Source organism: Onychomys torridus, chromosome 20, assembly GCF_903995425.1.
Source record: "Onychomys torridus chromosome 20, mOncTor1.1, whole genome shotgun sequence".
Taxonomy (NCBI): Eukaryota; Metazoa; Chordata; class Mammalia; order Rodentia; family Cricetidae; genus Onychomys; species Onychomys torridus.
The window spans coordinates 39,031,676-39,058,951 of NC_050462.1; the positions used below are offsets into that span (position 1 = coordinate 39,031,676).

Below are 27,276 nucleotides of genomic sequence, written 5' to 3' on the forward strand. Positions count from 1 at the left end.
CGCCGAGCCCCGGACCCCACGCGGCCAGCCAGGGATGTCGCCGCGTCTGCCACCTCCTTACACAACCGCGGAAATCCTGCTCCACGACGGCTGCCCTGCCGGGAGCTTGCAACACGCCGCGCCCCGGCCCTCCCAGGGCGGGCCCCACGTGACGCGGGGAGCCGCTCCCCGGGGATGCCCTTTGCAAGACCCGGGGCCGCCCCTGTCCCCCACGCCACCCGGGCCTGCGCCCCGCCCCCTGTCCGTCCTCGGTTTGGGACGTGGCCGGACCGAGGAGACCAGCCAAGAAAGTGAGGGCGGGAGACGGAGGCAGGAATCCGGGAAAGCCACCACCCCTCTGCTGCCCTGGGATGGGCGGGCCTCCTGGCCACGATGGATGTCCGGGGGCCCGGAGGGTCTTCGTTACTTCTTTTAAAGTTTCTCTTTGTCCGGTCCGGGAAGAAATACGTACTCGCTGAGAAACACGTTTTCTTTCCTCTCCCGTGTTAACCAAACAAATTTAAACGGAGGAAAACGTGTACGCACTGGAGGAGGACGTGGGTACGGGGTGGGGATGGGAAGAGGGGCGCGCGGATGCGATGTAGAAGGAAACCACCACGCACAGGCCCAACCGGGGCCAAACTGCTCATCCTCGCGGCAGAAGGCAGCCCCTGCCACGGGGCCGCCTGGTTTTTACTACTACACTCTCCTTTTCCTTCCTCAAAAGTGCTTCACCCAGCTTGCAACGTGGAGTTTAAGGAACCGTGGCTGCGGTTTTGAAATAGTCTGCCGTTGGAGGCTGGAATGGCCCACCGCAGGCACCATGCGGATGCCACTGACAGAAGAGGTCTTCAAAAGGGGGATGGGAAAATGCCAACTCCGAAGCGGGACACTGATGGGACCGCGGCGGTCCCCTGGAAAACTCGCTGCGCACGGTCCAAAGCGCTCAGCTTTTACTCTTTGGGAACAGCTCCCCCTGGAGCGCAGCCGAGGTGGTGCAGGGGCGTGCAACAGCCCCTGCGTGAATTCCCGAAGATGAGAAGTGTTCTGTAAAAAACACGCGTGAGAACTGGCGAAGCGAAAACGGCTGGAGCGAAATTTCTGAAGTCTCTTCATTCTAACGACTACGGTTTTGGTTTTTGGTTTTATACCAGACTACGCACTCAAAAGGGTCTCTGCGCCACTATGTCGAGCAACCGAGGGATGAGATTAGGGAGTACTGTACTGGGTTCCCTTTGCTTTCTAGGGCAGAGAAAGCGAGCTAAGACAAACCCCTGCACAGGAAGTCACCGTGTGTACTTGTGTTAGACTTCTGACAATACCCCCAACAGACCAGCTTAAAAGGAAAGGGGGCCTTGTTTGGCTCAGAGTTTCTGTCCCTGGTGGCTTGAACCGCCCCCCCCCCGTGTCTTTTGGGGGTCCTGTGAGAAGTCAACCCATTAGGGTGGGAGAATGTGGTACAGTAGGATGTTTATTTAATGGCAGCTGGAAATGAGAGAGAGAAAGGAGAGAGAGAAAGAGAGAGATGTAAGGGGCTGGGGGAAATTCTCTTCAAGGGACTTGATTTCTTAGGCTGGCAATCAAGCTTTTAGTATACAGGCCCTCAGAAGACATTCAAAATCTTCACCATAACAATAATAGGGGTGCTCAGAAATACTTGCATCATCAGATCGTCTAGTTTACCATGAGTCAGGGAGAAAGAGATCCGGACAAGAAATACTCTTCAAAGCCCCGCCCCCAATGACTTAACCCACCCATGAAGTTAGTGCCCTTATGAGCCACTTACCTCTCAACCCTGCCGCCCGGTGGGAACCCCGAGTTCACCACTTGAACGTTTAGTGTTTCCTATCCGAGACATAGTACACACTTTCCCCATCTCTAGAGGTGAACCGCCCACACCCCTACCTAAATCTCTGAGTCCCTCTCCCTTTCCCTGTAACTGAAAGGAAGGTGGGTAGCTGTTGTCTTCTAGCTTGGAGGTTTTTAACTGTTTGTCACACCACTGGCTCACCTCCATCGAAAGAGAAACACAATACTATTCCTTTCGCCTTCGAAACAAAATGGCTTTGATTCTGCATCGTTGCTTCCTGGTAGAGTTGAAAATTCTCACCACCTCCAGCCTTTCTCTTACCCTGCTCTCAAAAGAGCCACTTTCCCCCTGCTCAAAGAGTGCTCTTCCGGGCCACCCAGGTCCACAGCGTTGGCACTACCATCCTGAGGACAGTTTCCCCCCACCCCCATTATCCTCCTAGTTGGTGTCAACAGAAAAACAAAGACCGAAGAAGGATGTCATAATGAACTGGTAGAATTTAATTCTACAAAAGAGAGCAGGGTGTAATAAGAAGAGCTGGGCTCCCTCGGTCTGTTGTTTGCCTCCTGTCTTCGTTATGATCCCTTCCATGCAAGCTGCTTGACGCTCCCACGTAACTTCTCACACCAGGATGCTATTAGTCATATTGTGGTGCAACCAGCAAGCTCTTTCTGAGGCTGGCCAGATTGGCTACCTGATATTAGATCTTCAGATTCCAGAACTGTGAGCTAGATAAGCCTCTGTCGTTACAGACTAGTCCAGTTGAAAACACAAAGAAAACTAAGACATTGATTGTATGCTTGGGTGCACATATGGCTCCCTCTGTCTTTGTTTTGTTATCTGTTTCTGAGATAATGTACACTCCTCCCCCCCCCCCCCCCCCCCCCCCCCGCACCAAAGCAACTTAGGGTAGAAAGGGTTTATTTTAGCCCACAATTCCAGGCCACAGTCCATCATTTCAAGATAGTACATGGGGGCAGGAACTGTAGAGAACAGGGCTGCAGAAATGGCTCAGCAGTAAAGAGAATTGGCTGCTCTTCGAGGGGACCCAGGCTTGATTCCTGGCAATTACTTGGCAGCATACAACCATCCATAAAGATGGTCTGAAGACCTCTTTTGGCCTCTCCAGGCACCAGGCATGCACATAGTACATAGACATATATGTAGGCAAAACACTCATAACCATACAATTTTTTTTAAAGCAAGAGCAGAGAGTAATGAATTAATGCATACATATCAGTGCTCATCTGGATTTCTCCACTCGTATGGTTCAGGATTCTGTTCCAAGGCAATAATATCAACTTGATGGCTAACTAGCCATCACACTCTCCAAATCTTCTGATACATTAGAATGATTCACAAGACTCAGGAGAGGTTCACGCCTCAATACTTTGGCAGGAATTAGTTCTAAGATTCAGTTATTGAGCATGTGACTCAAAATATCAGGAGGGTGTGGATGAGAGTTTCAGTGTGTTGGTCATGTTCTTAATCATTCAGGCACGGCTGTCATGTTTCTTCAAACTGCCTAAGGACTCAACACAGATCACCTCTGGAATCAGATTCAAATGTGATTGAAAAGCTCATTATAAACAGACAAAGACAATCCCATCATTCCAAAAATGCCAGGAAAAAGTGTGGGAGGAATACGTTGTTTATTAGACCATACACCCACAGCCCCAGGAGAACTCCTGGACGTAAGTATCAATGCTACCTGTTTTTTATAGACAAAAATTGAAGCCTACTGTCCCACAAAAGTATGGGGCTTCTCCAGCTCAGTTTTCTTCCCGTTCTCTCCAAACGTATCCAGGTTAAAGTCATTGGGAGCTCTGCATTAGAGAACAGAGTCCCACTGGTCAAAGTACTTAGGAGTCTATTTTATGATGGTTGCATTGATTCATTTCTCTCTTTCATCCCCTTGTTTCCCTCCCTCCCTCCCTCCCTCGGACGATCTCCCCAATTCCTCAAGAGCTACCAAATCCTACCTCTCCTGTGACATTCAGTGGAGCGGGAAAGTGACGTTTACTGAGCATAAGTGTGCTTTACATGGTGTCACGGCAATTACCCTGGCAACTCCAGTGTGTGAGTATGCTAATGTTTATTAAATTTTAAAGGAAATTCATGCCTAGAGAACTTACTTTGAGACGGTAAAAGTGCAGATGCTTTTACAAGTAATCCACTAGTCTTACAAAGTTTCACTATTGTACCCATTAAAGCCAAATTGTTGACAAAATTCTATATATTTAAAAGGGTATAAGCTGGGCATGATGACACATGCCTTTAAACCAGCTCTTGGCAGGCGGATCTCTGTGAGTTTGAGGCCAGCCTGGATTACAGAGTGAGTTCCAGGAAAGGCGCAAAGCTACACAGAGAAACCCTGTCTCGAAAAACCAAAAAAACAAAACAAAACAACAACAACAAAAACTTGGTGGGCAGGCAGGAATCTGTGAGCTTAAAGCCAGCATTGTTTACATAGTGAGTTCGAGGCCAGCCAAAGACAAATACACAGTGAGATCCAGTGAAGGAAGAATAAGAAAATAGGAATAAGAATGAGAAGAGGAGGAGGAGGAGGAGGAGGAGGAGGAGGAGGAGGAGGAGGAGGAGGAGGAGAAGGAGGAAAAAGGGAAGAGAAAGAAAAAGTAAAAAATAAAAAATGTAAAAATAATTGCATCTTAAATCTTTTTGTTGTTATTGTTGTTGTTTTGTTTTGTATTGTTTTTTCTTTTTTGAGACAGGGTTTCTCTGTGTAGCCCTGGCTGTACTGGAACTCACTTGGTAGACCAGGCTGGCCTTGAACTCACAGAGATCCACCTGCCTCTGCCTCCCGAGTGCTGGGATTACAGGTGTGTGCCACCACTGCCCAGCACATCTTAAATCTTTACTGCTTTTAGTATTGAAGGCAGATGTCACACTCGTATGTGTTTTCTAGTTGTGTTGTTCTAGAATTAATCTGCCTTTCCACGGAGAAATCGCTCTGTAAGATTAAAGGTTAATAAAAGAAAAAGCTCTTTAGTATAGTGTGTGTCCAACTCGGCCTAAAGCCCAAAGAGAAGCTGGCTTGAACAGAAAATTTGGCTGATTTGTATACACCTTAGGCTTATGCATTCCACATATGCTGTCATTTTCAAATCTCTTTCAGGTCATGGTCCTAGGTTATGCCTTGAACAATTTAAACAGAAACTGGAGAGTGCAAGTCCGGCCACTAAGGCAGATAGGAGATGCATAGAGCGAAGAATTTGCATATTGTACAATCATTTTAAGTGCACCAAGGCTGTTCTTTAAGATGCTGCTACCCAGTCATCTTTCGCTCCTGGCAGAGCTGTGCTTTTCTCAATCAGAGAACTAAGGGCTTTTCGGCAGGACTTGACTTTGGCTGCCTCTTGTGCTGCCTCTGTTAAAGGCACGCTCTTGGATAGAGGGTTGCAAGTCAGGGTTATTGCCTAAGCGGATCTGTTGCTAAATCCTCTCCACTCTCACTAGATTGATTTGGTGGACTGGAAGGAAGAGGTGCCACAGCTGTCTATCTTTCCCTCCCCTTTCCTGTCCCCTTTCTGTGTAAGTACTAATACCAGAAGAATACCAGTAGGGAAGAAGGATGCAACAAGATTTGTTGGTGGTTCACGTTTTTTTTTTGTTTTGTTTTGTTTTGTTTTTTAAAGAACATTGTGTCTTTCTACATTCAGAACAAGTTCTGTCTGGCAAGGAGACTTGGCCTCCAGGCCTATACCCCTGTCCTCCCTTCTTTTCCTTGGACTCAATAACAGATGTGCTTTGAGTCTAGCTGAACTCCCACATGTTATAGGCACGACTGAATTCTCTGCTTGTCCGGCATCCTGAACGCTGGACCACAAGTGTTGACGGGTGGACACCATGGTTGTGAGTTCCCGTCCTTCTCACACTCCATTGTGCTTTAGGGTCCACTTTTAAATGGAAGCTTGAGGCAGCTGGGGTAAGTGTAGTTAGAGTTTTCCTGCCTGGCCCAGAGTCAGAACAAATCTCTCTCACCGGTCAGGCCCATAGACACTCAGAACCAACCAAGTAAGCACACAGAGACTTATATTGTTTACAAACTGTATGGCCGTGGAAGGATTTTTGTTATCTACTTCTTCTATCTTAAATTAACCCATTTCTATTAATCTATACTTTGCCACGTGGCTCATGGCTTACCAGTATCTTATTTCTTTCTTGTCATGGCGGTGGCTGGCTGTGTCTCTCTGCCCCAGCCTTTACTTCTCAGAATTCTCTTCTCACTTGTCCCACCTATACTTCCTGCCTGGCCACCGGCCAAACAGCATTTTATTTATTTTAACCAATCAGATCAACACATTTGACCCACAGAACATCCCACAGCAGGTAAGAATTCTAGAACCGTAGCAACAGAGAATTAAAGGAAGCACGGGGTCCTTCTGAGCTCGTGGTCTCTGCAGTAGCCTGTGCAGCATCTTGAGGTATCCTAGGCAATGTTTTGCAGCTCATTCTGTTTACAGCTCACAATTACTCCTCTGTCTTGCCAACACTTGACACTGTCAATCTCTAGGCTTTATCCACACGCTGAGTGCTTAGCGATATTTCCTTTTGATATTTAGCTACACTTTTTCTGACCACTAACGAGAGTGTCTTTCCAAGTGTTGATTACCTGTTTGGCTTCACTCTATGCGCATGTGTTACCCGATCCAGTTTCTCATCCATTTTCTATTGGCTGCTTGCTTTAGGGGTGAGTCTGGATTTGTGATTGTTGTTTTTTAAGGTATGAAATGGGAGCCATATAGAGATATGTATATTAAAATATTTCGCTGGGTGGGCCTTTAATCTCAGCACTCGGGAGGCAGAGGCAGGCAGATTTCTGTGAGTTCAAGGCCAACCTGGTCTACAGAGTGAGATCCAGGAAAGGCACCAAAACAACACAGAGAAACCCAGTCTCAAAAAACCTAAATAAATAAATAAATAAATAAATAAATAAGCAAGTAAGTAAGTAAGTAAGTAAAGAGAGAGAGAGAGAGAAAGAAAGAAAGAGAGGAAGAAAGAAAGAGAGAGAGAAAGAAAGATAAAAATAAACAAGCCGGGCAGTGGTGGCACTCGCCTGTAATCCCAGCACTCGGGAGGCAGAGGCAGGCGGATCTCTGTGAGTTCCAGGCCAGCCTGGTCTACCAAGTGAGTTCCAGGACAGCCTCCTTTTAAAGCTACAGAGAAACCCTGTCTCGAAAACAAACAAACAAAAATTACAGGTGTCCTGAGATATTTTTTTGGCGAGTGTACACCTCAGGTTTGTAGTGTAGTGACAACAGTATGACGCCGCTTTCTCTGTCGGAGGTTAATTCATCATTCTTCCCCCGGCTTTTGCCGTGAATTCCACATTTGGCATACAGCCGTCCGGCCTTTGTGTATCTGTGCTCATTCTTTGCCACCTGTCACCTACACCCCCGCGTGAACTTTGCCCACTCAGTTTGCAAATATTGGTTCCTTGAGACCCTGCATCACATCGCGCTGGTGGATTCCTACTTGTCTTCCAAGAAATTAAAAAAAAAAAAAAAAATCTGTTTTAAAAGACGTGCTCTGCAAGCGTAGGTCTAATTATTGCTTAAAACATAATTGCATCAGAAGTGCATTCCTGGCGTGATTACTGAAGAAGTGGATCAGTGCGAGAGGTTGTTGAATTCACCCATGAATCCTATCACGTTGAGCACTTGTTCTGGGAAAAGCCTAGAGAAACATTTTGCGGGGAATCCTCCCCGCCACACCCCCCCCCCCCCAGGAGCGGTGATCGACTGGCTCGGCGCTCGGCTCCGCGAGGCGGTTCGGCTAGTTCTGTCTGGCGGCCATCCCGGAAGTGGGCGAAGACGGTTGTGGTCAGTACCTGCCCGGCTCCTTCCTCGGCCGGGGCTGTGCCGGTGCTTGCTGGCGCCATGGCCGACTCGGACCCGCGCTATCCCCGCTCCTCCATCGAGGATGACTTCAACTACGGCAGCTGCGTGGCGTCGGCCAGCCTGCACATCCGCATGGGTAGGTGGCGGGTGGCCGGGGGGTAGGGGGGCTGGGTGAGAAGGCGTTTTACCCGGCTGTCGGGGCCCGATCGCCTGTGCCCGCGGTTCTCCCTCAAACCTTCCCTGGTGAACGCGGCGGGGGTTAAAGACTGCGACCCTTTAATACAGTGCTGCATGCTGTGCTGGCCCTCCCCTCCCCACCCACCACCACCACCAACAACAACATTGTTTTTGTTGCTGCTTGGTAACTGTTGTGTCGCTACTGTTAGGAATCGTAATGGAAATATCCGATATGCAGGGATATCCGATATGCAACCCCTGTGAAAGGGTCATTCAACACACACACACACCCCCAAAGGGGTCGAGCCCCGCAGGTTGAGAACCTCTGGCTTATGCCCTCATTCATTTATTTATTTATTTATTTATTTATTTATTCATTTATTTATTTATTTATTCCCCATGTGCTGAGAGCTGGTGGCAAGGCAACCGAGACTTGACCATCTCGGTCATTCCTTCCTCTCCGTGCGGTCTAGAACCCAGCTTACGTTTGCATAGTGACTTAGAAGTTTCTCCCAGATCAATGCCTTGAGGTCCGGGCGGCACCCAACGGGTTATGCGCTATCCTGCGCAAAGTTATTATTATTATTATTTTTTTTTACCTGAAGCTCTTTCGGTGTCCGGTAAGGAAGCAGAATTCACTGTCCACCGCACAGGTCAGCTGTTTACAGAAGCTGCCCCGGATTCAACCTGCTTGGGCAGCTGGAACCGGTTCTGGAAAAAAAAAAAAAAAGGAGATTTTGAAATTGGGTCTGACGTATCAAGAACCTTGGTGCCTACCCAGCACCATATTCCTAGAATGGATTTTGCAATTATTTTGACAAGTGAGCTCAGCTTTTAAACTATATTAATTATGACAAAGTACTCGTGGGAGAAAATTTGCCACCCTAGCCTCCTTTGAGGTACAGGGCTATGTATTGTTTTGGCACGCTGTGGTGTTTCCTATCCGGAACTTTCTCAGCTTTCAAAACAAAAGCGAAACTGTACCCATTATATTTCATGGCATTGCCTACCTCCTCTGCCCTTGACAATCACCATTCTATTTCTGGTCTGTCTAAAACTATTAGACATGCCTCACTAAAAGGCAATCACACAGTTTAGTCTTTGTAACTGGCGTGTTTCTGTTAGAATAATGTCTTCAAGGCACATCCATGTCACTCAGCATATGTCTGTCTGACTTTCATTTCTCCTTTCTCTCCTGCCTACTCCAGAATGCCACACAGTTAAGATCATATGATACAATGGGTGTCTCCCCCACCCCATCCCTGCCGCTTCTGATTGGCATTATTCATTTGGTACTGCAGTGTGTATATAAAATTACCCCACCCCCTGTTTTCTGTGGCCTGATAGTTCATTTGCTTTTGCTACTGGAGAATCTCCCACTCTCTGCAAGTGTCAGTGTGCATTCATTCTTTTATCAGCTGAAGGTCGTTGCGCTCCTGGCTGCTTGTATGTTTGGGCTGCTATAGATAAAACTGTTTTGGAAACACCCATGTGCGGGTTTTTGTGTGTACATAGTTTCAATTCATTTGGATAAATACCAAGGCGCATGATAGCTGGGTCATACACAAGAATGTGTTCTGTACTGCAAGGAAGTGCTGGACTGTGACTCTGCATTGATAACAACAAACAAAGAAAGTTCTTCCTCATCCTTGCTAGAACTTGGTTTTGTCAGTATTTTGGATTTGGGCTATTTTAATAGATTTTCATTACTTGTTTTGCGTACTGGGTCTATCTTTTGCAAATGTTCTCTCCCAGTCTGTAGCTTGTCCTTCGTTCTCAGGGTATTACCCGTTGTAAGAATACTTTTATTGTATCTGCATTTCATACCTGCATATAATGTGTTTTGATCGGATCTACCCCCAATTTCCACCCCTGCCAGTTCCTGCTTAGCCCTGCCCTGCTTTTCCCTCTCAGCTTCATCTGCTCCCTTCTTTTAAAAAAAAAAAACCTCACTGAATCCAGGTAGTGCTGCTTGTACGGGAGTAGAATTTGAAGTGGAGCATGGGTAGCCACATCCCTGAAGAAAACTGGCTCTCCCTCCCTGTCTTAGTCCGGGTTCTGTTGCTGGGAGGAGACGCCATGACTAAGGCCACTCTTACAAGAGAAAGCATTTAATTGGGGCTGGCTTACAGCTTCAGAGACTCAGTCCATTGTCGTCATGGCGGGGAGCATGGCAGCATGCAGACAGACAAGGTGCTGGAGAAGGAGCTGAGAGCCGCATCCTGATCCACAGTCAGAGACACACTGGACCTGGCATGGGCTTTTGAAACCTCAAAGTCCACCCCCAGTGATATACTTCCTTCAACAGAGATACACCTTCTAATCCTTTCAAATAGTACCATTCTTTGGTTATTAAGCATTCAAATATATGAGCCTCGCAGGGCCATTCCTATTCAAACTACCCCCCCCCCAGTTGCCATCAAATGCCAATAGCTTCTATGATAAACTATTCTAATCATTGCTTTTGAATGACAGTATTTCATTTTTTAGTCCATATTTTCACTTTATTCTTTGACAGTTTCGTACATGTCTATAACGTATCCTATCCAATCCCACTATCCTCAACACCCCTTTCTCACCTTCAACTGCTTTTGTGTGTTTTTTAATCTACTGAATCCAGTCAGTGCCGACCAGATTTACTTGAGAATCGGGCCATCCGGCAGCCAATTAGGAAGAAAAATGACTCCCGCTTTCCCCGGCAGCCACCAACGGCTCTTTGCTCCTTAGCTAGGAGTGGCCATCGCAAGCCCCTCCCACACTGCAGCATTTTGACTGGCTTGACCTTGTGTAAGTCTCGCGCAGGGATCCATAGACACTGCAAGTTCCTGAGTGCCGCAGTTCGCCGTGCCTTGGAGACGATGTCTCATAACGCTCCTCCCTGTCTTCCTAACTCTTACACGCTTTCCATCTCTCCTTTCATGTTCCTGAGCCTCGGCAGAGGGTAGGGGGTTTGAAATAGATATCCCTTTTAGGGGAGAAAGGGGAGAGGGGAGAGAATACTTGCCCTCAACATTCACATGTTCTCAGCACTTGGAGGGTGACAAGCCTTTTTTTTTTTTTTTTTTTTGGAGCTGAGGGTCGAACCCAGGGCCTTGCACTTGCTAGGCAAGCACTCTACCACTGAATTAAATCCCCAACCCAAGCCTTTTCATATATGTCCTTTATCATGGTGAGTTAGTCCCTTTCCATGCCTAGTTAAGTTTTTTAAAGCCCCAAATCATTGTAGAATTTTGTCAAATGCTTCCTCTGTATCAGTTGATAATGACTGCATTTCCTCCCATGTCTATCATTCTATGAATGTGGTTTATAACATTTGATTGATGCTCATGTATTGGACCATCCTACCATTCCAGGAGTAAATCCCACATAGCCGTGTGCAAATCGTTTAATATGACATTGAATCTTTGCTAGTCTTTGTTGTTGTTCAGGAATATTGTTCCAGTGTTCCCCAGGAATTCTGTAGTTTGTTGTAGCTTTAGCTTTGCTCAGGATAATGCTGCCTTTATAGAAGGGTCTGGAATAAGAAGAGAGCTGGTCTGTGTAGCAAGTACTGGGAGTGGCCAGGACAGAAAGTCTCCTGATGGTCCCAGAAATGATGACATGAGACAATGGATCACTTCAGGGAAGGACAGGGACAGAAGATGACAGATACTGCAGGAAAGTAAGTTTCTATAGAGATGGTACTGAGGGTGTCAATGGCAGACCTTTTAGAGAGGCCTTGGCAGGGCAAAGTAGTAGCTTAAGGAATAATGTAAATCATTAAGATATGTTTAATAAATGCATCTGATTTGTCTTCAGCAACTCTGTGCTAGATAGGTAAATAGAAGTTTCACAGGTAACATCACTTTGACTTGGCTGGCACCTTTTCTGTGGCAGCTTAACTAAATTCTAAAGTGCCAGATGCCAAGCTTAGAGGGGCTTTTGAGAGAAATCAAAATGGAAATAACCTAGGGAAGTTTCAAGAGGAGGAGGGATTCCCTTGGTGCCTACGCTTTATATGTGAGCTGAGCTCATGGGGAGAGAGGAGATTGTCGATGAGGTATTCAGTACTCGCCAAATGTCACAGTGGGAAATGTGCCCATTTAAAGTGGTGTTAGAACATAGTGTAGTGTTATAGAAAGAACCTGACTTAAGGGTTGAAAATCAAATACTGTCCTGTCTGGTTGGTAGTATGTAGAGTCAAGCCTCTTGGCCACTGTGATCCCTAGATCTCTTATCTTTAAAGTAAACATAATTGCTGCAATATAACAGGATGTTTTAAGGGTCAGACAATTATTTCAACATTGAAACATCTCTAATTTGGGCTAGAAGCACTAATTCTGGTATTTTGGCATGAAACTAAAAGGCAGGTTTCACAATCCCTAGAAGAACCATACCATCTCTGTTTAAGTGAACTGTTTTGTATTTTAAAATACTTATTTTATTTATTACTTATTTCTGTGTGGTGCACATGAATATAACAGTACTGATTTTGTGTGTAAAAAGCTAGATATGCAGGAACATCTTAGGAGCCCTGGAAACTGGGCTTATAACTGATCACATATGTCTTATTAGACTTTCAGCTGTTCCTTTAGTAATTAAAAGGCTAAACAAAATGCTCCCTTTACAAATAAACCAAGTAGCTATTTATAGTGTATATATTTTCTGAGAGATACTTTTGGAATACTGTACTTCTAATCAAGGCTCACTGCTGGAAAGCAATGAACCCTAAAGTTATAGTGGAAAATTTGTATGAGAATCAATTTCTGAGTGTAGTGTCCACCTTAAGTAATTTTATAGTACTGAGTAGTCCATACAACTAGTCCACTGTAATGTACATACTCTCCATATTAGTGTTGACCTAGTCCGTTTTATCAGTATGCTATGTGTAGTTTGGAAAAATTAAGATACTACTCTTTTGCACACTCATGAATACAACCTCATTGTTTACAAGTCACATTGTAATTTTATGATTACTTACTGTATTTAAAAATTGCTGTTGTACAACTTTACTACAATCTTGTAAAATGTGGTGGTCTTCTGTAGTGTATATTACCATAATTTATTTAACCATCATCTCTTTTTTTTTAATTTTTTTTTTTACATGTATTTCTTTTATTATACGTCTGTGTATGTGGGCTGTGTGTGGAGACAGAGCTGTCTCCTTTCCTTCCACACTTTGAGTCTGGGAACAGAACTCAGTTCTTGGGGCTTGACAGCAAGCACCTCACCTTGTGAGCCAGCTCCCCAGCTCTTGACAGTTTTGCATGCTATTCCCAGTACTTAACCATCATCTCTTAAGAGTTGCCTTCCATCCTTCAAAAAGTTAGGTGCATTTTAAATGTGATTGACGTTATCACGGTTAACTGCCCAACAAGCAATATAGCAGGGTACCTTTTCTCCACCCTTACCAATCCTTTCAGGAAGCTTTTTGAACTGGCAACGTAGTCGACCAGGGAGGGAGTGGCCAAGTAATAAATATTTCCAGCTTCTTGAGACATACAGTCCGCCCCGCTGTCAAAAGCAGGCTGTATCCAAGGGTGCATGTGACTGAGTCCCAAGAAAGCCTTACTCACAAAGCAGGCTAGATGTGGCCTACACACCTATAACCCCAGCATTTTGGAAGCTGAGGCCGGAGGATCATGAGTTAGAGGCCAGCCTGCAGTATAAAGAGACTTTGTCTAAAAAGGAAATGAGAGAGCACCTGATCTTGTTTTGATTTTTATTTCTTTAGCTGTGAGAGTGAATGTGAGCATATTCCTTCATTTAGAGGCTAGCTCTATACTCGATGTTTGTACACAGCAGTATACAGATGGCATGCCAATGCTCAGCAATCGAGGGTTGTCATTTGGATGGGAAAGCAGGCAATACAGACCCTAAAGAAGATGCTAAAATGCGTAGAGGAACAAAACAGAGAGATGGGACCAAAGAAGTAAGAGTGGTCGTCAAACTATGGTCAGGGGCTGGAGCGATGGCTCAGTAGTTAATAACACTGGCTGCTCTCCCAGAGGACCTGAGTTCGATTCCCGGCAGTCACCTGGCAGCTCACAACCTTCTGCAACTCCAGTCTCAGAGGATCCGATGCCCTCTTCTGGCCTCCTCTGGTATTGCACGTGGTGCACAGATACATGCGCACAAAACACCCAGAGACATAAACGAAAAGATCCTGAGACAGCTGTTTGAGTTATGGAGCAGCAAAGCAAAGGAATTTATATTACTTTTAAGCATTTTCATAGGTGTAGAAATTAAGATTTTCAAAAATTATGTCTAGCTATATTTTATTTCTGCTTTTCATATCCAAAGTTGAACATTTTGTAAAAATACTGTTTTTCTCTTTCTTTGTTGAATGCTCTACATACAAATAGGCACTTGATAGTTTCTTTTTCTTATGATGAAAATATTTACTGTCTGAACCACTAATTTAATTTTTTTAAGCTCATGGCCTTTGGAGGACTAAATACTCCTAATTTTGTAAATGATTTCTCTCCCAATGTCTAGTTATAGGCTCTATCTATTATTTAGATTAAGGGTAAAGAAAAAATGCCTGTGAAAATGTAGTTTTCCAGGCCGTGGGATAGCTCCCGGGTCCACAGTCAGAGTCAGGTCCTTAGAACTCACGTGGGGGAGGAGGGATCTGACCCTGGCACATTCTCCTCTTACCTCTACAGGCCAGCCGTGGTGCATGCCCCTCTCACCCACCAAACAAAAACCAAAACAAAACCAAAAAAAAAATCGTTTTTTCTAAGAAATTTGGTCCTGACGGAGGGACAGATAGTTTGGAAAATGGTCATGTGTTCTATTCCCTCTCTCCTAGCCTTTCTCAGAAAAGTCTACAGCATCCTCTCTCTACAAGTTCTTCTAACCACAGTGACCTCTGCCCTGTTCCTGTATTTCGAGTCTGTGCGGACATTTGTCCATGAAAGGTAAGAGGAGGGGACAATTCTGAATTGTCTCCAGATATCTAATGAACTTTAAAAATGAAAAAAGACAGGGGTGGGGGATTTAGCTCAGTGGTACAGCACTTGCCTAGCAAGCTCAAGGCCCTGGGTTCAGTCCTCAGCTCTGGGGGGCAAAAAAAAAAAAAGAAAAAGAAAAAAGTCCATCATCTACCTCCTGTAGTTGGCCTTAATAATTTCACCAATAACCTCCTAGGAGCCTGACTCATTTTTGATGGACAGTATTTCACAGTACACTATTTTACCTCATTTTAGCTTATGGTTTTCTGGGGTTAAACCATCATTTCCTGGGCTAAGAGTTTGTACTGTGGGCTGCTGGGGTGGCTCAGCCTGAAAACCATGCCAAGCCTCATGAGCTGCAGGACCCACAGGTAAAAAGAGAAAATTGACACGGTAAGTTGTCCGCAAACCTCCACACCTACTCAAATACTCCTGCTCCTCCCCCCACAACACACAACCAAAATCAATAACAATTTAAAAAAGAAAAGGATGTTTGCTATATACATCATAATTATTTCGTTTTATTGTATTTAATTTTATTGTCTGTCTTGTTCTCAAAGCCTAAGACTATACTTGCAAAATAAAGTTACGTGAAGAGTGTGTGGTCATGTTCATTTTGTTTTGTTGCTAGAATAATTTTACTGAGAGGTCTCTAGATCTAGCTAGAGGAGCTGTACCTGATTGATCACTTACTAAAGATTTTCCTCTCAGCATAAGTATTTAATTGGCTAAAAATAATATGGTTTCTTTATCTGAAAGGGGAAAAAAAAAACAACTATTTTCTTTCTTTTTTTTTAATTAAAAAAAAAGCTTTTTTTTTCCATTTTACATTTCAATCCCAGTTCCCCCTGCTTCCCCTTCTCCTGCCCCCCATCTCCCCCCATCCCACCCCTATCTACTCCTCAGAGAGGGTAAGGCCTCCCTTGGGGAGTCAACAAAGAAGTCTGGCATACTAAGTTGAGGCAGGACCAACCCTCCCCTTCCAGTGTCAAGGCTGAGCAGGGTGTCCCCCCACTAGGGAATGTGTTCCAAAATGCCATTTCATGCACCTGGTATAAGTCCTGGTCCCCCTGCCAGGGGCTCCCCAAACAGATCTTGCCACATAACTGTCACCCACATTCAGAGGGCCTAGTTTGGTCCCATGCATATTCCCCAGCTGACAGGCCAGAGTCCATGAGCTCCCAGCTTGGGTCAGCTCTCTCTGTGGTTTGCCCCATCATGATCTTGACCTCACTTGCTCCTGTGATCCCTCCTCCCTCTCTTCAACTGAAGTCCAGGAGCTCAGCCCAGTGCTTGGTTGTGGATCACTGCATCTGCTTCCATCAGTTACTGTACATGGGTTCTGTGATGACAATTAGGGTGTTCACTAATCTGATTATAGGGGAAGGTAAGTTCAGGCACCCTCTCCACTATTGCTAGGAGTCCTAGCTGACATCCTTGTGGATTCCTGCGAATTTCCCTAGCACCAGGTTTCTCCCTAACCCCCTAATGGTTCCCTCTACCAAGATATCTCTTTCATTGCTCTCCCTCTCCATCCCTCCTGTTCCCATTCCCCATTCTTCCCTTCTACCCCTCCTCCCCCCAGTTTACCCAGGAGATCTTAACTGTTTCCCCTTCCTGGGGCCCTCCATGTGTGTCCATCTTAGGGTCCTCCTTTTTACCTAGCTTCTCTGGGATTGTGGATTATAGCCTGGTGACCCTTTGCTTTGCATCTAATATCCATTTAAGAATGAGTACATACCGTGTTTGTCTTTCTGGGTCTGGGTTACCTCACTCAGGATGATTCTTTCTAGTTCCAGCCATTTGCCTACAAATTTCATGACTATTTTCTAAGAAATAGTTTGTCCTCCTTCCTCCTACCAAAGGAGAGTCTTAAACTATTAACTGACTACTCTGGGATATAATTATTTAAATTATAGCTATGTGGTATATCCCCTAAAAGAGTAGTCACGTGTAAAATTCATTTCTAATTTAATATCTCTTGTTTATTGTATTTTAGTTGACAAAATACTATTTTAATTACAAACATTAGTCCATTGTGAAGGGCATTAGTAAAGGGGAGATGGAAAGACAGCCCCTCCCACTCTTACAGCCCCTCCCACTCTTACAGCCCCTCCCACTCTTACAGCCCATCCCACTGTTACAGCCCCTCCCACTCTTACAGCCCATCCCACTCTTACAGCCCCGCCCACTCTCTTATAGCCCCTCCCACTCTCCTACAGCCTCCTCCCAGTCTCTTTTACCATTCCCATCTCACACTCTTTCAACTTTTCCAGTTATTTCTAAGTTATTTTGTTTGTATAGATCCAGATTTGTTTGTTTTAGTTTTTTTGAAACAGGGTTTCCCTGTGTAGCTTTGCACCTTTCCTGGAACTCACTTGGTAGCCCAGGCTGGCCTCGAACTCACAGAGATCCACCTGCCTCTGCCTCCCGCGTGCTGGGATTAAAGGCGTGCATCACCACTGCCTGACTAGATCCAGATTTTTTTCTTGAACTTTTATGAACATAGAAAATACATAGATTTTACTAAATTGTATACCATTATTCCTGCTTTTTTAAGCTTGAAATGCTTCTTAATGTTATGTCTTTCAGCCCTGCTTTAATTTTGGTGTTTGCTCTCGGATCTCTGGGCTTGATTTTTGCGTTAACTTTGCACAGACACACACATCCTCTGAACCTCTACCTGCTTTTTGCATTTGTGAGTACTTTCATATTTTCTATGCCATTAGCATTTAGCCTGAGCTTCCAAAATGCTTGTTTAATTTTGTGTGTGTGTGTGTGTGTGTGTGTGTGTGTGTGTGTGTGTATGTAACAGTGTGGCAGGATAAAATCGTGCACCGGGCATGTGGTGGTCAGAGGTTGGCGTTGGGTGTCTTCCTCTTCCATCCCCCCACTTTGTTTTGAGACAGGGTCTCAGCGAATTTGAATATGCCATTTCAGCTCAACTTGCTGAGTGTTAAGCTGCCGGAGTCCACCAGTCTCTGCCCTCTAGCACTCAGGTCACAAACATGTGCCACCACACCAGACTTTGTATCTGGGCACCAGGGATCAGAACTCAGGTCCTCACGCTGGCACAGTAAGCACCCACTGGGCCATCTCCGCAGTCCTGAATTTTCAATTAGGATATATTAGGAAATGAGTTATAGATATATGCTCTTTAGAACTTTTAACTATTGTCTTCTGTTATTAGAATTTAGTGGCAAGTACTGGAGTCACATGACCTGGCTTCATAACCCATTGCTTATGTGACTCTGGCAAAGCGGTTAGCCATTTAGTACCTAATTTTTCTCACACACAGAATGAACATTATTAGATATGTCATCTGTGTGGCACTTCCTGCCTCTAATTTCTTGAAATGGTGGAGGGGTGGTGGCCATAATGGGCTTGAACTTAGAGAATGTGAGAATGTGTACTCATTCCTCTGTGTTATTTTCATGTCTTCACTCAGCTCTCTTAAAGGGCCATTTTGCTCAAATGATATGCTTCTCTAACTTGTTTGAAATTTATAGATAGGAGAACCTAACATTAAGTTTGATTTACTTGTTGAGACAGTTGTAAAAGTTAAAATCCCAGTTGACATCTACAAAAACTTCATCTTAACTTGAATAAGACTGGCAGCATTGTGTGCATTTTACGTTATTTTGCCTCTTCTCATGACTTTGGATTCTGACCTGACAGTTTCCTCCAAGACATTCCAAATACAATATATGATGTTAAATGAGAGGAAAGAGACCACTGGTGTGAGTAAAATGCATCAAGTGAAGACAGTTTGTGAAATGAAACTTCTGGAAATGAGTTTATATTAAAATGATGCTCATGACTTTCAAATTGGAGTTTATTCATTTAAATCTGAATCCCTGTAAGCGTATTAGCTCCAGCTCAAGCTGTCTCCAACAGGGAGTTTATTTTCAGGGTGTGAGAGTTTAGAGCTCAGCAGCTCACATCTCCCAGTTCTCCACAACTGGGGGGAGGTTCCAGAGGTGATGCTGCAGATCACGGAGTGGTGGCCTGTGTTCTCACTGCCACCTCTCACCTGTGTCACCGGCCCCACTGTTTACGCCTGTTCTCAGTTCAATTTGGTGGCCTGTTATTGGTCCCACGTCGTTCCTTTTCCCTCTGCCTGTTGCTCTCACTACCCCGGCTTCATTCTCTTCGGACTCCCGTTAGGAGGTACCTGACCGGTGGGTGTCACAGTGTGGATGCTGACTGACGTACCGTGTCCAGTCCTTGGGTCGGATTCTAATACTGCCTCATCTGTGCAACAGAAGACAGGGAGGAGGCAAGCAAACAAACAAAGCCGGCAGAATGTCCAAGTCTGGTGGCTGAGCTCAGTCCCTAGAATCCATGTAAAAGGAGGACTGAATCAGCTCCAGACTTGTCCTCTGGCCTCCACTGGGGTGCTGTGGCGGGACCACCCTTCCCATGCACATATCATGTACACACATAATAAGAGTTGATCTAGCAACAACTCTGGAGAGATAGCGCAGTGGTTGAGAGCACCAGCTGTTCTTGTAGAGGACCAGTGTCCAGCTCCCAGTTCCCACATGGTGGCTCACAACTTTTTAAACTCTAGTTCAGTTCTAGGCGATCTGACAAACTCTTCTGGTCTCCAAGTGCACATGGTACACATACAAACATAAATACATATAGGCAAGCAGTTACACAATAAGAGAAAAGTAAATATTTTTTAAAAATGTTGATCTTCAAATCTGTTGCAACCTCCTCTCAGAAAGACTGATTTCTTTGTAGGACAGGATAGACGCCCCTCCACCCTTTTGCCCGGCAGAGAGGGCTCTGACTAGAAAAACATCAGCCGAAGGTTTCGTGAGCAAGATGTCTCTGTTGTTATGTGACCTGTTCATCATGTGCTTCGCTGAAGTGGTTCAACAAATAAGGAAGTCTATAAAACGCACTTCCTTCTCGCTGCTCAGTGAACTTCCGGTGCTGGTGTTGCTGCTGCTGTTGTTGATTTTTGTTTTTCCTTTTGTCCTTCTGCAGCACAGTATGAAAGGAAGGGAATTTTACCAGCTCTGTCAGGGTGTGTGTGTGTGTATACATGTGTGTACTTATTTTTTTTTTTTCAAAAAGCACTATTTCAAGGTGGTGCAATGGTTTCAGTGTGACATTGTGTTCTCATCTACATGACTGTTTACAATGTCCTGCTTCCTTCAGGTGCTTCAATGCAGGGTGGGGTTTCTTGTCATGCCACACACACATCAACAGTGGAGTCCATTTCTATGATCCATTATTGGTTCCCTGGAATTACCAATCATTGAGGCATGGTATTAGTTTGACTGCCTCCACATCTCTGTACAAGTTCCAATACTGTTTTTCCTCTGGTTCTAGGTAGGAGGGAGTACAGCAAATGCTTCCTAACAATATAATTACACAGCCATTGCTGTTACTTCTGGCTTGGCCTTTGTGTATCAAACAGTTGATAAAATCTAACTAGAGACGATATAATCAAGGAGAAAGAGAGGCTAGAATATAAATCTTTTGTTTTGGCAAGAATTCAGCTACTTGTGACATGACTTAATACAAAATAATCCATAGGAGAATTATCCTGAGTTCAGCCACCCGTGTGGTTCAGGCATTCCTAAAGTATCGCATAGTGTAAGATGATAGCACACTGCCCTATCTGAATATCATCCAGTAGAAATAAGGAGAATAAAGTGAGGTGGGGGCCAAGCCGTGTGCTCTTAGAGCTCAGTCCAGTGGCTGTGCACCATTCAGCTAATTTGGCTTAGAATATAGTCGCATGGTAAGACCTAGCTGCAAGGGAGGCTACAAATGTACCATTTTATCTGAACAGCCAGAAGTTCAGGTACAAACTCTGTGGCTGGGGAAGAAAGAGATTTTTAATTTCAAGGCTGTTTTAAGCTGCTTCGGCAAAGTACACAACAAACTATTTTATGTCTCTTGTGTTTCTTTGTGTGTGGTGTTGAAGTTTTTCAAGATATACACATGATTTTGCAGTATCATTTTATTGATATTATCCATCACGAGAAAATATAATTTTCTGTGTTAATTCCATATGACCTTTCTATTACAGATGAAAAATCTGGTTAAAGCTTACAGAGCCCCAGTGAGAATGGAAGGCTTCACAGTGCATTGAGGCCTCATTTCCATCCCAGTAGGATTATACAGTCCTGCCCTGTGTATGTCACAAGGCTCCTCTGAAGCTAACATGAGACTGTTCACATGGACTGGTTCACATGGGACCTAGTGGACTGCTAGAAGTGGGAGTGTGTGCGTGGGATACTGTCCGTTTTTCGCGCATTCATTAATCACAGTTTCCTTTCTTAGACACTGTCGGAAGCTCTGACTGTGGCAGTTGTTGGTAAGTTCCTTTATGTGTTACCACTTTCCTGTAAACAAAATCTTTTAGGTAACGAGGTATTTGGGGTTAAAGTTTAACAGCATGGGATGCTATATTAAAAACATGGCACAGAGTGAAGATTGCGGATAAGCAAAAGTCAAATATTTCTACTTTACATAGTTCAGCCGAGCTGAGAGGAAATGGACAAGTTGAAGGGAAACAGAAGGAATTGAGAGTAGTTTTTCATTTGTGATTTCCCTGTTGGCTAAAACAAGATGCTAGAGCTGATCTCCCCTACCCCCAGGGCTCTTCTGTCACAGCTCACTCCCTAAGAACTGTCCTGTCGAGCTGTGACGGCTTCCCCTCAAGGTCCCCCAGACGGCACCACAGGACCCACAGTCATTTCCATTCCTGACTTCAGGTGTCTGGTCCCTTGCCAAGTCATGTTATAATTACTTGATGTGCCCTAATAACATCTCAAATAAAAGATTCAGTGAATCACAACAGAAATTCTGAGTGTTTGCAGGTGGTTTCCTGTGGGTCACAAGGATCAGCATTGACCGTCTGAGTCCCAGTAATTCGTTCATCCTTATGAGATACAATTATCTCTTCCCATTTTGTCGTTGCTACTTTTAACCATTCTGTGCCAGTTTTGTTGAATCTCTCTCTCTCTCTCTCTCTCTCTCTCTCTCTCTCTCTCTCTCTCTGTGTGTGTGTGTGTGTGTGTGTGTGTGTGTGTGTGTTTAATCTATCACTCCTTTTAGAAGAATCAGAATACAGACAAATACTAAGAAATAACAAACTAAGTGGATTGGAAGCTTTTCATCATAGAAAGGAAGTGTCATTAGCTTATCTGTAGTATCGGATACTAATATTTCTTACTGTTACCATGACCATCTGGCCCTCCCCAGTGCCACCATACCATTCATGTAAGGAGTGTGAAAATGAATATGATTAAATTGAATTAATATGATTAAAATACATAGATGAAGTCATCTGAGAAGATTATTTTCCTTATTCTATTGTGATCAGAATGCCAAATTATTGACAAGAAGTAAAAATTACTATATATTTTTCTGTGTTCACCTTCCAAGTTCTATAATGCCATAAGCAAACATTTTAATGACTTATTAATAGAAATAACAAGGGCAATTAATCTTGGAAAAAACTTTAAATGACTTAAGTGCTTGGGGTTCAAAACCCTTAATCCCCTTGAAAGAAGCTTAAGTTATCTTTCTGTTAAAAGAGTAACAGTTACATATTACAGTCACCATCACCACTCAGGAGCATTATTCTGCTGCTGAAGGGAATTTGGTAAACTCCACAGCAATGTGCTCTAAGACATACAGACTTTGCTATAATGCAGGCAGTGGTTGGTTTCTGTGCTCTGCAGAGTGGGTGAATGGCAGACCATCTCAGATGTGTTTTTTTCTTGCACAGTTGCCTTGGATTGGGCTGCTCAATTGATTCAGCTGTGCGGATGATTGCTGGCATTGATACTACTAGTTCAGGAACGCATAGCTAGCTAGAAGACCCAGGTCACTGTCATTCACAACCACAGGGACAGCTACAGAGATCCTGACAAAGTGCAAATGTAGCCACTCCTGGTTATCTATAGAATATCTTTCTATGATAATGTGACCTACTTTATTTGTATAAATAACTATTTTGGAACATTTTCATTTTATGATGAGTATAGTTTCCTGTATCAATATATTCAGAAGAATTTTAATTGTTTTTAATTGGTGAATGAAACAGAAGGATGTGTGAGGAGGTGGGGACAAGAGAGTAGTGGAGTGGATGTGCTTAAATCCATTGTGAAGATGTATGAAAATGCTGCAGTGAAACCCCTTATTATGTATATATAATCGATACATGCAATGAAAACATTTTCAAAAACTAGAGTGTAAGAAAACTGCTGTCAGTCTAGGCAAGGCTGTTTAGTATTAGCTGTCTGTGCATGTTTTCATCAGCTTTATTTTTGCAGTTACTTTCTATAATGTGTACCTGGTTCTGCAAGCTTTTATACTGACCACTGCAGTTTTTCTTGGCTTGACTGCCTACACTCTACAGTCAAAGAGAGATTTCAGCAAATTTGGAGCAGGGTGAGTAGTAAGTCTTGTCTTATGTGCTTCCTCGAGTTAGACTTTCTCAACTGTCTGATACACTCACTGTACCACAAAATCTAGCACAGTCTCAACAGTGTTGAAAAGTCCAAAGTTCAAAGTCTCTTCTGAGATCCATGCAATCTCTTAACTATAATTGCCTGTAAAATCAAAATAACAAATAGAACACATACTTCCAATATATATTGGCACAGGATATATATTACCTTACCATTCCAAAATGTAGGGAAGGGAGCACAGTGAGGAAATGCTGGACCAAAGCAAGACTGAAAACCAGCTGGGCAAACTCCACATTAAACATCTCATTGTCTGATGTCAAAACGCTCTTCAGCTCTCTAACTCCATTCAGCTTTGTTGACTTCAAGACACTTCTTTCTGTTGGCCTGGTTCCACTCCCTGTTAGCAGCTTTTGTCAGCAGGTATCCCACAAGTCTGGTATCTTTAACATCATAGGGTCTCCAAGGCAATCCAGGTTTCAATTCAAAACTTCACACAATGGCCTTGCTAGGCTTCCATTCAGGGACACATGCCTGGCCTCAGAGGCTTTCCTTAGACGTGGATACAAATTCCATAACCCTTTTTTCTATCCGTAACTCTAAAGTCAGAACCATGTGGCCGAAACTGCCAAGTTCTGCTGCTTGCTGGGGTTGGAACATGGCTTCCTTGTTCAATTACATCTTCACCAGCTTTCTATTTTTATTTGTTACCTGTACTGCCTAAGTGTGGCTGTCCCTGAACTTGCTCTATAGACCAGGCTGGCCTCAAACTCAGGATCCACCTGCCTCTGCCTCCTGAGTGCTGAGATTAAAGGTGTGCACCACCATACCAGGCTCAAAGCTTTTCTTTCTTTTCACAAGTTGGAGATTTAGCTGGGTGGGATCTTGCCCTGAGGTCACCACTCCCCTTATTCCACGTCTTAATTATCCTTTATCTCCTTGAACATAGGACACAGCTCTGTTCCACTTCCTGGTGCTCCTTTTCTCAATCTGTTCAAGTTGTATGTTTATTTGCTCAGCTTGTTCCTTTTCATTATAAATCTTCATCAGAGTGAACACCAGTATCCACACAACAGAGTCTATACTAGGCTGTTTTGAGATTTCTCTGCCAACAGAATTAACCCAAAACTCTTCACTTTAGCTTCAGGCAGACTCTTTGGACAAGGGCAAAAGGCAGCCACATTCTTCACCAAAATATCACAAGAATGATCTCTAGGCCACATATTAATATGCTTTTCCACTGTAACCTCTTGAGAAAACTCCCCACCCTCCACAGTTCATCAAATCACAGTCAGCACCATTGTCCTCCATGCTCCAACTAGTATGGCCCATTAGGCAGCATCCAAGGCCCCATATTCCTTAAAACAAAAACATGGTCAGGCCTATCCCAGTAATACCCTAGTCCCTGGAACCAACTTCTGTCTTAGTTTCCATTGCTGTGAAGAGACACCATGACCATGGCAACTCCTATAATGGAAACATTTAATTGGGGTGGCTCACTTACAGTTCAGAGTTGTAGTCCATTGTCATCGTGGCGGGACATGTGGCGTGCAGGCAGATATGGTGCTGGAGAAGGAGCTGAGAATCCTACATCTTGTAGGCAACAGGAAGTATCTGAGGCACTAGGTGTGGCTTGGGCATATATGAGACCTCAAAGCCCACCCCTACAATGACATACTTCCTCCAACAAGGTCATACCCACTCCAACAAAGCCACACCTGCTAATAGTGCCACTCCCTATGAGTTTATGGGGATCAATTCTAACTACCACAACCCCTAATTCCAGTTCCAGAGGCCCTGATGCCCTCTTCTGACCTCTTCAAGCAGGCACATGGTACACATAAATACATATAGGCAAAACACTCATACACATAAAATTTTTAAAAAAATAAAAAAACTTTACAAAAAACAGTGTTTTCGTAGGGAACAGTATTGTAAACTTAAATTTTTGATTTTTTTTTTTTTCTAGGCTGTTTGCTGTCTTGTGGATTTTGTTCTTGGCAGGATTCTTGAAGGTGAGTTGTTTGAGAACAGTTAACTTGAATATAATTCTGCCTACATCAACATAAGTCAACTAAAATTCCTGGAGAGTTGTTTATGGAGGACACTTAGAATTATCTAGGGGGTTTACATTATAGCACTTATAGGATAATTTCAGTCAAAATCATGGTCTTCTATTAATCATTATTACGGACTGAGGAAAAGATGATTGTACAGTAAGTGAAGTGGCACCCAAAATGGCCCTTATCCTAGCTGCCCTCCTCCCAGCAGCACAGTTAATTCTTAGAGGGAGGGCCTAATGAGGGTAAAGGGACTTGCCGATAAGCCTGATGGCCAGAATTCCACCCCTGAGACCCACAGCATGGAAGGGGGGACCGACTCTGGCAAGGTGTCCTCTGACCTCCTCATTCTTGTGGTTTTGCTATGGTGTGGTAATCACAGTCTCAATAAATAAGTAAATGTCATAAAAAACTTAGTTCGTAAAAAGTAACATTTTAGCAGGGCATGGTGGTACACACCTTTAATCCCAGTGCTCAGGGGTCAGAGGCAGGTGGATCTCTGTGAGTGTGAGGGCAGCCTGGTCTACAGAGTGAGTTTCAGGACAGCCAGGGCTACACAGAGAAACTTTGTCTTGAAAAACCAAAAAGAAAAATGAAAAAAAAAAAAAAAGTAACATTTAAAAACAATTTATGGCTGGGCGGCGGGTAGTGGTGCACGCCTTTAATCCCAGCATTTGGGAGGCAGAGCCAGGTGGATTTCTTGAGTTCCAGGCCAGCCTGGGCTACAGAGTGAGTTCCAGGACAGGCATCAAAACTACACATAAACAAACAAACAAATAAATAAATAAAAGATTGTTTAGAATGCTACTATTCAAAGTCAAGTAGTTAACTTAATTGAAAGAAAGCTATCTGCTTATCCAAACATAGGTCTGTGAAGCAAAAGTGACCTGAGATCTGTCTTGCGTCTTTCTGTCTGTAACATCCATATGTCAGTGTTGTGTGCCATGGTTCCAGAAGCAGGCAGTAGATGCTATGAAAAGGAAGTGAAGTAGGTCTACCACGACCCTAAGTGTGAACATGTTCTTTAATTCCTTGCTTGTAGGTTTTTTTCTATAGTGAAACCTTGGAACTGCTCTTGTCTTCTCTGGGCGCCCTTCTTTTCTGTGGATTCATCATCTATGATACCCACTCGCTGATGCACAGACTGTCTCCTGAAGAGTATGTACTAGCTGCCATCAATCTCTACTTAGACATCATCAATCTGTTCCTGCACCTGCTGAAGTTCCTGGAGGCAGTTAATAAAAAGTAATTGAACAGTCTACAGACACAGTTTTATTATGTAAAACGTTTGGACTACACCTGAGTATTAAAATCATTTGTGATCTTTCTTGGCATTCTGTATTCTTCTCTGCTTTAGAATCTTACTATTCTCTGTGTTATTTCATTTCCACATCCTTGACTTAGAATCTCAGACAAGAGATATTAAACTTGTTTTACACTGTTTTTGTAAATTGAGGTAGGGTCTCACTGCATAGTCCGATATGGCTTTTAACTCATGGTCTTGCTATGCTGGCTTCCTACATTCTGGGAATACAGGCATATACTACCACCTTGGCTTATTTATTCATTGTTTTAGTCCTAAATTAGCCATAACTAGTTGCTCATCTGTAATTCAAAATAATAGGATGAATAGATTTAGCTTTTTTTTTTTAAAAATGTTTTGCATGCACATATGTATACTTTGTGCATGTGTGGTGTCAGCAGAGGCCAGAGGGAGGTATTGTATCACCTGGAGCTGGACTTTCAGGTGGTCATGATGTGGAAAATGCACTGGAGTTCTCTAAGTGTCAAAGAGGCTGGCTGTGGAGCCCAGGGGATCCCAGTGCCTGTCTGCCTAGTGCTGGCCCTTTTTTTTTTTTTTTTAATGTGGGTTCTAAGGATCAAACTCAGATCCTCTTGGGTCTGACCTCTCTCAAGCTCCATTCTTCCATCTTTTTGAAAGTGCCCATTCTACATACAGTCCATGCTTGAATGTTTGAATGAAGGAATTAATATTAAAACAAGACCAAAAAA

At 43.9% G+C, this 27,276-nt stretch overlaps 1 protein-coding gene across 1 annotated transcript; it reads left to right on the forward strand.

Annotated features, from left to right (window-relative positions):
* The first annotated feature begins 7,585 nt into the window (after positions 1-7,585).
* Tmbim4 (transmembrane BAX inhibitor motif containing 4) lies at positions 7,586-26,590 on the forward strand. Its single transcript, XM_036170193.1, has 7 exons — positions 7,586-7,786; positions 14,621-14,729; positions 17,355-17,460; positions 21,069-21,102; positions 23,069-23,186; positions 25,173-25,218; positions 26,306-26,590. The coding sequence occupies exons 1-7, from the start codon at positions 7,690-7,692 to the stop codon at positions 26,510-26,512; spliced, it is 717 nt and encodes a 238-aa protein (XP_036026086.1). The 5' UTR covers positions 7,586-7,689; the 3' UTR covers positions 26,513-26,590.
* The last annotated feature ends 686 nt before the right edge of the window (positions 26,591-27,276 follow it).